Below are 10,781 nucleotides of genomic sequence, written 5' to 3'. Positions count from 1 at the left end.
GGCGGGCGCTGAGCGAGGGGAAAGAGCGGCCGGTGCGAGGAGGCATCAACGCCCCTGAGAGACGGCCAGTGCCGAGGGGAAGGAGCGGCCGTGAGGAGCAGCCAGTGCCCAGGGGAAGGAGCGGCCGTGAGGAGCAGCCGGTGCCCAGGGGAAGGAGCGGCCGTGAGAGGCCGCCGGTGACCAGGGGACCCGGCGCTCGTGAGGGGCCGCTCGTGCTGAGGGGAACAAACTCCCGTGAGAGGCGCCGGGTGCTGCGGGGAACCAGCGCTTGTGAGGGGCGGCGGGCGCTGAGGGGAGCGAGCGGCTGTGAGGGGCGGCCGCTGCCCAGGAGACGCGGCGCTCGTGAGGGGCCGCCCGTGCTGAGGGGAAGAAACTCCCGTGAGAGGCGGCGGGTGCCCAGGGGCCCCGGCGCTCGTGAGGGGTGGCGGGCGCTGAGGGGAGCAGCCGTGAGAGCCAGCCGGTGTCGAGGGCAAGAAGCGGCTGGTGCCGAGGGATAGCAGCTCGTGAGGGGCGGGCGGTGTTGAGGGGAAGGAGCGCCCGGGCGGGGCGGGCTCCGTACGGGAACGCGGCCGCTCGAGGCGCCTCCTGAGGCGGGCACGGAGCCTCCCGGAGCGGGCTGAAGGCGGGCAGCAGCCGTCGCTCCACCCCGCACCGTTGCCGTGGCCACCGGGAGGCGTCGGGCCGGTCGGCGCCATGAGCCTGGACGACGTGCGGGTGCGGTGGCTGCGGGACCGAGCGCTCTCCCTGCTGGGTCTGAGCGAGCCGGCGCCGTTGGAGAAGCTGCTGAGCCGCGGCGAGGATGCGCGGGTCGTGCTGCGCTTCTTCGGCCTTGGCCCTGAGGGCGGCGAGGATGCGAGCGGGGCGGGCACGGCGCTGCTGCTGCTGCGGGCCGAGCAGCCCGGCCCGGCCGGTGAGGAGCGGGTGGGAGCGGGACCCCTGCCCCGCCCGCTAAGCTCTTCCTGGGCACTGCCTAGCCCCAAATCCCTGTTTGCCCCTCCCTCAAACCCCTCTTCGTCCCATCTGCAGAGTCTTAGCCCCATGATCCCTGTTTTCACCCCTTTTCTTGCCTCTCCATCCCTTGGGCTGTGTTCTGAATCCTTTCTATCCCCCCCTTTCTAGAACTTTGTCCGCTCTGTTTGTGGGATTTGCATTGTCCCTCTGCAGTGTTATATCATGCTTTCCTTCCACTTTGCATTTTTGCAGATGCAGGTGGCACGAATGTGCGTTTCCATGTGGCTTTTAATGAAGTTCCCGAAGAGTTTGTGTCAAATTCTACTGTGTATTTTCTGAGAGATGGCAAAGGTATGTGCCCTGAAGAACTGCAGCCTCGGTGTTTTCAGTTTTGCATTAAACAGCACTTCTCATTGTGAAGATATGATAGAGACTGGGACTGCACATCCAACTTGTTTAAATGGGTAGGAAAACACTCAGAATAGAGCCAGTATCAGGGATGCTTTGTCATGTACCAGCATATCTGTGCAAGATTTTCCTGCTCTGTCTTTAAAGAGTTCAAATCAACTCACTGTTCTTTTGAACAGAAAACTGTTTTCTAATTATCTGGCTGGGTTGTAAAGACTTAGAACCAGCTGATGATGCTGAAGTATTTTCTGCCCTTTCTGAAAAAAGCATTTGCACTACTAAAATCAGCATTAGTTTAGAACATGACTTACACCAAACCTACTAGTGTTTTATTGGAATTGTAACTTATTATGAAAACAACTTTCTGTATCAATTAAATACCTATTTTTTGTATACTCTTTAGAAAGAATTGCTGTACCTAATAACCTGACTGAAGCTAATGAGATTCTTCCTCAAGTGATTAAGTCTGCTGTGCTGACTGATGACATTCTCTTGATGCTAAAGGATGCCATCTCACAGGTAAATGAGTGACAGGTTTAATATATGGAATCTTGAGTGTTTCTATGAGTGATTTGCCTATTTAATATTATATGGACTATGCATAAAAAATATGAATAGTTAATAAGTGACCTTCATATGCCAAAATGAAGTTTTTGTCAATTCTTATTTCTTATTTTGTTTCCGCATTTTTTCCCCTATTGGAGAATCATTTAAGGGTGTGACACCAGACTCCTCTATTTCTGTGCTCACAGATTTTCATAAAGGTGTGCTGGAGCTATTTCCCTGCACAACTTGAAATGGAAAGAGGCACAAATTAAATTTTAGAACTATATCTATATGGTTAAGTGAATTGCTAGTTAGCTGTTTTTTTTTTTAATATGAACCATCTAATCCATGGCACCTGTATCAATCCTAACAGTCTTCACCAGCTCAGCAGCAGGCTGAGAAAACTTCCTCTGATTCAGACAGTGAAAAAGCAGATTCTGAAGAAAGGAATTTGCCTGAGACTGATCCTAGAAAGTCTGTGGAGGACTCTGATGCTGTAATGGGGAGTGAAACTCAGCTGACTATACCAGGTGAAGTGAATGTTTTGCCTCTGCCAGCACTGTGGTGATTAGAGCACATGGCAGCAGAATGAGGTTCACCTGAGAGTGGCTTTATGTAGAATGACAGATTTGATTAAAGGTGCTCTTTGCTGATACCAGCTGTGCTTTTCTCACCCTGAAGTATAGCAGGCAGCATGGAGAAATGGAGGGGTCAGTGATAAGTCTTTCAAAGAGTCTGGAGGTAGAGTAGGAGACATATCCAGTGGTGCTATGTTACCAATGCTGCCAGGACAAGACAATTCATTCTGTGTGCATTTTCTTCCAACAGAAAATCTTAAACTGGAGATGCCAACTGTAAATCTAGATAGAGAAGTGTCTCTTCTTGCCACAGTTCCAGGAGTGGTTCAGTCTCTGAAAAAGTGTGCAGTGACCTGGCAGAAATTAATATCCAGAGTTCTGGAGGAACAACTGAGAAAGGTTCCACAGGTAACTTTACCTGTGTGTAACAAACACCGAGATGCTTTTATTCCTGGAGACTTTGCTTCATTTCCCCACAAGAGCTGTGTTATTTTTTAATTCCTCTTCATGTTTGATTGTTGGAAAACCATTTACTAATTCTTAAAGAGTAGATCAAAATTAGTGAGGAACTGTGTGGCTCTGGGAAGTAGATTATAAATAAAATATGAAGTAATTCCCTGCAGATCCTACCCACACAGGATACCTGTGGAAAACGAAGGGACTTTTGTTATCTGCTCTCTTTTAAAGAGCCAAGAAATACTAAAAGTTGCACTGAGTATTTTTTAACAGACAGCTATATTTTTTGGTTTTTTTGCAAAAAAGTGATCTCAAAAGAAAAAAATTCTTATTTTCAGATTTTGATTCTGCAAACACATATATAACTAATACCACTAAACACACTGAGGAATTTTATGTCTATGAAGTTACCTGTGCAAAAGCATAAGCTTAGGGATATACTCCCCATCAGCAGTTCCCTTCAGTGTGTGTACAGCACCTTATTTAAGGAATCTTTTTCTGTCTGGCTTTTTGCATGTTTGAATCATATCAAGCTTCTCTCAGCATAAAGTTTATTGAGAAGAAGGAACAAATACAATCCTGCTTATAGAACTCACTCTTACATAATGGTAATTCAGCTTTTTTTTTATTTGATTGCACATTACTTGTAGGATAATGGTCCACTTGCAGAGATTTACCTCTGGCGTGAAAAAAATGAAACTTTAAGGGCTCTTACTGCACAGATAAAGCTTCCAGAGGTGCAAAAAATCTTGGAAATCCTACAGAAAGCTGAATCTGGGTTTACTGCAGATTTACAGATACTCTTAAGTGACCTCAGAAGACATCACATGCAAGCTCAAGATAATGCTAAGTTTCTCTCCACTCTCGAACGCCATTTGAAGGTAGCTGTCCTTGAGAAAACTTGGAGTTTGAACTGCACTTACCTGAGTTGGGTTTCTCTGTTGATTTAGTTCACCTCTTGTTTATTTTTTTCACTTTTTAGCTGCAATAAAGATACTCTGCAGATTAACAAATTATATTTAATTTTTAAAAAGAATTGCTTATTTTGTTTGAGTTTCAATGCTTCTAATGTTTGAAAGCTCAGAACTGTGAGCACTTGGTTTGTAGTCCAACCTTGGGAGTTTTGATGGCATAGCTGAACTGGGGAAAACAAAGATCTCTCTACTCCATTTTTTTAGGTAGTTTCTACCACAAATTACAGCTGATGTTTCAAAGTTTAAATTGTATTGAAGTTCATCCAAACAAAGAGTTGAGTTAGCATTTAAAATCAGGACCTAAAATCATTTGGAGCAAAAGGTGCAGATTTGCACATCTTTAACTACATGTGTTATTTAGGCACCAGCATGTCTTCTTGTCCAAGTTATTTATTTAATAATGTTACAGACTTTCATAACCTGAGGCATATACAGAATAAACATTAATTTACTGAACATGAATTTGTATGTTTTCATGACATCTTACCCACAATATGCATTTCATAGAACTTATCAACTGGCACTGGGGTTGATGTTATCTCGAATACAATCCCTTCCCTGCTGAATGCCCTGAGGCTGCTGTGGATCATGTCACGGCACTACAACAAGGAGGAGCGCATGGTGCCCCTCTTGGAACGAATTTCATGGGAGATTTCCGCCAGAGTGCGCAGAGTTGTGGATCTGCAAACGCTCTTTAAGTGAGTGCTGGGTTTCTGTTTAACTGGGCTGTATTTATTGAAAGCTTTCCTTGTCTTGCACAAAGTGTAGTAGATGATACTTCCACCAAAGAGGTGTCTGCATTTTTCAACCATCTGAAGCTGTATTAGAAGATCAATTAAAAATCAATTTATTTTGTTATTTTCAGAAATTACTAAATCAGCCCTGTTCTTGTCTCTTTTGTGTTGAAAGAACATAAACCAATAAAACAAATAGAAAGATAGACGTAAAAAAAATGGCCTAAATATAACCAAAATCCCTCCTCAAGTAATATCTACTTTCCAAATCACATTGAAAATAAGTTATAAGTTTTGCCTAGATCTTGAAGCTGCTGAACCAGGATATATTATTCCAGTTGAGATAAGTTTTTTTATCTATAGTATTTCTATCTATAATATCTTAACTTTGTTAATTTGATTAATAGACAAGACATAGCTGCTGCAAAAAAGAAAATAACAGAAGCCCGGAACACCCTTGAACAATGGAAAAAATGCTATTTTACTACTTGTGTCCAAGTTGAGGAGTCAGGAAGTAAGCGATACTGGAAATTTGACACGAAACGTTTGTTTGAAAAAACAGATTATATGGTTTCAATCTGTCAAGATCTGTATGATATTTTTCAGGTAGGAATATAAACAATAGATAAAGAGATTGTGTAATCACTGTCTTCTGTGGAGGAGATTCTTTTGTGTTGTAGGTGTAGACTTGTTAACAACTTAGTTTTGTGTTTGAGACCTGAGCGGTGCCTTTGATTCCAACAAAACGTGTTTAATGCTGGAGGTGGAATAACTTTTCTCCAAGTACTGGTTGGGGAAAGGTGCCACTGTGTACATGGTATGGACATAAGATACTTGCAGCAACTGTTTCACACATTTGTGATTTTCATGGGTTGCTACCTTAATGATTTAGATAAAATACCATTTAAGTTTATTATAATATAAAATTTGGCCATCTGTGAATCTGTATTAATTGCAGAATAACATGAATGGAGAGATGGGTGTTTAGGCTAATATAAGTCAGGGTAATTAGCAATATGGTCCATCAATAAACTGTGTGTAAAGTGGAATGAAAAGGACTGATAACTGAGTATTATCTATTATAGCAACTAAAGTGCTGGCTATGTAGATTGCTGCTGGGTTTTTTTCAGTGTCTTGTATTAAAATATTTGAAATTTAATTCAAACCGATAATTCTCTGAGTGGTTGATTTTTTTTAAAGAAAAAATTAAGAATAGTGTATTCGGTGGCAGAAAAAATATTAAAAAGAAAGCTTTATGCTATGTTCTTCTGAATGAGTAGGTCGCTGAAGAGCTTCAGAATATGTTTATTCCTGAACTGATAACTGTGTCAGAAAATCCAAAGGGTGTTGATGAACTACAGAGAGAAGTGAATATAGTAATTAGTCCTATGGAAGACCTGACCTTTGATCCTTTTAACATGGAAAGTGCACGTGACTGGGGGTTTGTTATCGAAGAATTTAGAGAAGATGTTACAGTAAGTACTGTATACTGTGATTCCCAAAAAATGGTAAAAACAAGCTTGACTGCTGTTATTAAAAAGTATTTTCATTTTACCACCTTTCTTGGTTTTGCAGAATGACTTTCTAAGTGACTGGGTTTCTTTGCTTTCTTCCTTGTTTAGGATATTGAAGAAAAGATGGCAATATTTATTGATCGATCTTTTACAACCCTTCGATCAGCAGATGTTGCTTTTGACATGCTGATAAAGTACAAACGCATCCAGATTCGTGAAACTATTAATAAGCAGTTCATGAAAAAGTTCAGAGATGTTCTGGAGCAATTTTGTAAAGAGGTATCCAGTTTAGGGATTTCTTATCCACTACATGAAGTTCTTTACCTAATGAAAATCATCAATCTGTATATATCTAAATACCTGTGTGATGTCATTTGCTACCTAAAAGACTAAAAACTTTTATAAATAAACATGATAATTGCTCTCTTTTTTTGGGACCTAGATAGAGAAATAGTCTGGTTAATTTGCTGAATGCGACAAGGCTTGTGGCACCTTATAAACAGCAGCTCAATCTTCCTGAGAAAATTGATTTTTTATACCCTATGGCTTTCTTGTCATGGCCAAGTTCATTATATGATCAGAAGGTGTCATAGATCAGCTTTGCAAGGCTAGAATGTAGAAGACTGGATGTTGGAAAGCTTTTCATATCAGGTTTTTTCTTGATATTTCAAAGAACATTTAACTTAATAAAATGTGATCTTACAGAAAATGCTGCCATAACAGCAGGTCCACGAGACAGACAAAGGAATACAAAATAATTATTTTTGTCCTGCTGCTGGAATTATCTTCAGAACTTGTTGCTATGTATCAGACCGTGATCATGGACAAGCAGTGGGAAACTGATCCTTTGCAATATTTTATTCTCTTCTAGGTTGAAATTGTTGAGCAAATCTTTGTCGAGAACCACAAGGATCCACCTCGGTACAAGAACCATCCTCCAGTGGCTGGAGCAATATCCTGGTCCCGGTCCCTTTGCCATCGCATCACACACACCATTACTCGATTCCAGGAAGAAGAAGAGGAGTTGCTTGCCTCTGAACGTGGAAAGGAAGTATGTTGGGTCTTTTGATACTTGGTGAAGGAAGAAACACTTTCTTCACACACTTCTAAAGATGTGAAAGTGCTCTGTTGTGAGGGGAAATCCCAAGTCTTTGCACACAGCAAGCCATGTTAGATGTGAAAACTGGATTGAAACCTTCCCACTGGAAGGTTACGTAATTCAAGAGCCCAAATTCTCCTGTGTCTGCATTAATTACAGGGTGTTACCTGATCTCTTATCTAATAAAAACCAGAAACATATTGAGAGGCCATATTAGGACAAGGTTAGTTGAACATTTCTTATGGTCTTTAAAATGAGCTATACAGAGTTGTCCTTTCCAGGTGAGACAAATATACCTCCAAGTGGCTGAGAAATTGAAGCAGTATGAAGATGAAAAATACCATCTGTGGAGAGAGAGGACAGAACACATGCTTCCATTGTTACTGAAAGAGAGTCTACTGACTGTTGCCACTGATGGGGCTGCAACAAAAGTTAATCCAGAGACTTCTGAGCAGGTGAAATGTAGGAAGATTGTATACCAGGCTTCTCTGAGGGGAAAAACTAAAACCTACCTGATGGTCAGCGGGAATTTTCTGAGAGTAGTGTTTTGAACACAGATTTAGAAAAAAGTTCTGAGTTCAGAATTGCTTGTGGTCCCTTGTAGTACCTGAATCACCTGGCAAATGATTTAATGTTTTTCCTGTGTGTGTTCTTCTGTGCTGTAATTCCTGTTAGTTTGTAGGTTTTGGTACAACATTTCTAGGACACTGCTATAGTGCTTGGGACTGAAGTAAGGTAGAGGCAGATTTACAGTAGAGATCTTGCAGAATCCTGTTCCTACTAAACTTCTGTCTTATTCTGAATTTCCACTGGGATTTCTGTTGTGACTGGTTGCAGCAGTGTGTAAACAGAGGTGATTTTGTTTGTTTTTTGTAATTGGCAACTGAAAAGGTAGTTCTGTGTAATTTCTGAATCAAGAATGCTGAGGCTACTGTCAAATTTTAAAGGCATTTCCACAAGCTGTGAATGTCAGTCATTCTGACTTTTACCTTCTGCCTTATCAAATGTCTCCAGGAGGTCACCTTTACCTTGTAATGCAAGGTGTTTCTCTCCTTTCTGCTGCTCTTTCTTGTGCTGTAGAGCTCTGCAACAGAGGAGCCAAGTCACAGCCGTGTCACCACCAAGAAAAGTATCTGCTTCACTCTGAATTTTTCTCCTGAAATCCAAGAGATTATCACTGAAACAAAGTACATGGAACAACTGGGGCTTCCAGTGCCAGAAATGGCAAGATATGTGGCACTACAGGAAGACAAATACCTTAGGTAAGGCTGTAACAGAGTTTCTGCTCACATACAGGTTTATGGCTGCATTTCAAGTGATTCCACTCCAAACAGGAACTGGCCCTGAGTCATGACATTTTGGAAATATGAGATCCCTTAGTGATTCTTTTTTTAAGGGTACAATTTCTAATGGCCATGTTGTACTGATAAACTTTTCTCTGGCACTCTTTGTATCCTTTATGCTGTAAGATTGTTATACAAATTAACAGCTTGTCCAAATCTGAGAGGAAAACTATTTGCAATGTATTGTTACTGCCATTTAGATTTCAGCTCATTTAAACTCACTGTTGCATTTAGCACACAGATGTGCCAATGAGTCCCTAAATGGATTTTAAAGTTCACCTCTTCAGTTCACTAATGTGCTTCAAACTGGAGCTATGTCCATAACTTGCTGAGCTGGGGCAGGAGAGGTTTGTCCAGCCACTATTGGAACCATATGAAACTTTTGTTTTCAGTGGGAAATAAATTACATTCCTATTCAGTCCATGTTTTCTGTTTAGTTCTGCAAATTTTGCTTTATATGGAAGTCTGAATAGAACGATGGAAGTTCTCTGCTCTTTGGTAGAGTTTGGAGCTGCTTTTCAAGAAAATTATCGTTTTTCTGTTTTGTTATTTTGTGGTTTTTTACATTCCTTAGGTACACAAATAAATTGAAGGCCATGCTGGATTGCTATCACAAATTGATGGAGATGATCAGTGAAGCAGAAATGAAACTTCTTGATCACTGTATCCAAGTACTCTGGAAAATGTTGAAAGCCGGACACAAAAGACTCACGTGGAAGTCTGTAGGTAATGGAGATACTATTTTAAAATGGCCTTAGATATTTATTTTTAGTTTAAAAAATCTCCTCAGTTCTGCAATCTATTTTTTATGATGGCAGAACATATGATCCAGCCTCTTACCACAGGGGCAGAGTAGCAGGTTAGACAAACTCTGATCCAGGAGATATTTTTTGTGTTTTTATTATAATTAAAACACTGTAGCTAAAAGCTGGAAGGGAGCAGGATGATGGATTAGCTGAGAAAACATCTAATCTCTTATTTTGCAGAACCTTGGGTCATTCTTAGAGATAAAACACAGACTGTGACAGTTTTAGATACATTGGTGAAATACTTGTTAAAAGAGGAAAAAATCTAAATGGTTATGATTTATTTCAAGGTATTGGTGAATTTATTGTCCAATGTACACAAACCATTGGGAAGTTAGAGTTACTTGTCCATCAGATTCATCATATTTCTGAAGACATAAGCAGCAAACTTCAGTCCATAGAATCAACTAATCTCTTTAGGTTTCCACATTCAAAAAATGGTGACAAACATCCTGGTAAGTCTTTTTATTTTAATTTCCAAGCTCTGTTGTGTTTTATTTTTCTCTATCTGCTACTTTGTGGTTTTAGTTATTAAGATCAACACTTTTAATTGTTACCAGAACTAGTTATAGTAGTAATTCAGGGTGTAACAGAGGATGGAACTGGTTTCCTTCGTTGGAAATGGCAGTGAGCTGGTCGTCTGCCAGATCTGTCACTTGAGTGGGTGATGGATCAAATTTCTTTCAACACTTCATAGCTGTAAAAAGGTTGCTATTAAATAATTGAATCCAATTAAAATCCATATTTCAGAGGGCTGAAATATTAATAAATTAAGCATTAATAAATGAAGATATGTTTTATCGTTATATAAGATCAATTTCATGTTCACAAATAAAACTAAGGTAATTATTTCAGTATATAGAACTTAGATCTTTTGCAGTTAATAATGCTATTTTTTGTATCTGTTACAGGAGCAAAAGAATTTTTTGACTATGTTAAGTGTGAACAAGCAAAAGTTGTGGAACAAATGGTTAGAAAGTATTCTGCAATTCCAAAGTTGCTAATAGAAGTGGAAAGACGAGTTGCCAATACAAACAGTGGCAAATCTCCAAAATTAGCTTCCTATTATGCATATTGGGAAAAAAGGATTTATCAGGTGTTGACACAGTTAATTGTGAAGTAAGTCAATTGTTTGCTTTAATGGGTTTCCAGTCATCTTCAGGTTCTCCTGGATCTGTTGATGAGTGTGTGCACTGACATTCTGTTTGAACCTATCAGTGACTTACAGTTTGTGGAGGATTTGTATTTCTACTGATTTTTTTTTTTTTCTATGAGGAATGGAGAACTGATAACAAGGTACAGAGGAAACTCAGCTTCTGAGAAAATGGATATTAGCATGTTGTTAGCAGAAGCGAAAAATAAGACATATTGT

General features: G+C 40.4%; 1 protein-coding gene across 1 annotated transcript in view; it reads left to right on the top strand.

The window, feature by feature from the left end:
- The first annotated feature begins 398 nt into the window (after window positions 1-398).
- DNAH10 (dynein axonemal heavy chain 10) overlaps window positions 399-10,781 on the top strand; it is a 49,485-nt gene continuing 39,102 nt past the window's right edge. Inside the window, exons 1-16 of the mRNA XM_056504241.1 lie at window positions 399-910; window positions 1,204-1,302; window positions 1,763-1,878; window positions 2,279-2,435; window positions 2,734-2,891; window positions 3,590-3,820; window positions 4,421-4,611; window positions 5,055-5,253; window positions 5,928-6,122; window positions 6,270-6,440; window positions 7,033-7,212; window positions 7,542-7,715; window positions 8,341-8,522; window positions 9,178-9,329; window positions 9,700-9,864; window positions 10,321-10,528. Of these exons, the coding sequence (XP_056360216.1) occupies window positions 694-910; window positions 1,204-1,302; window positions 1,763-1,878; window positions 2,279-2,435; window positions 2,734-2,891; window positions 3,590-3,820; window positions 4,421-4,611; window positions 5,055-5,253; window positions 5,928-6,122; window positions 6,270-6,440; window positions 7,033-7,212; window positions 7,542-7,715; window positions 8,341-8,522; window positions 9,178-9,329; window positions 9,700-9,864; window positions 10,321-10,528 (2,795 nt within the window). The 5' untranslated portion in view covers window positions 399-693. The remainder of the gene's footprint in view (window positions 911-1,203; window positions 1,303-1,762; window positions 1,879-2,278; window positions 2,436-2,733; window positions 2,892-3,589; window positions 3,821-4,420; window positions 4,612-5,054; window positions 5,254-5,927; window positions 6,123-6,269; window positions 6,441-7,032; window positions 7,213-7,541; window positions 7,716-8,340; window positions 8,523-9,177; window positions 9,330-9,699; window positions 9,865-10,320; window positions 10,529-10,781) is intronic.

Source organism: Oenanthe melanoleuca, chromosome 15 (assembly GCF_029582105.1).
Source record: "Oenanthe melanoleuca isolate GR-GAL-2019-014 chromosome 15, OMel1.0, whole genome shotgun sequence".
NCBI classification, from domain to species: Eukaryota; Metazoa; Chordata; class Aves; order Passeriformes; family Muscicapidae; genus Oenanthe; species Oenanthe melanoleuca.
This window is presented reverse-complemented; position numbering and strand designations above follow the sequence as displayed.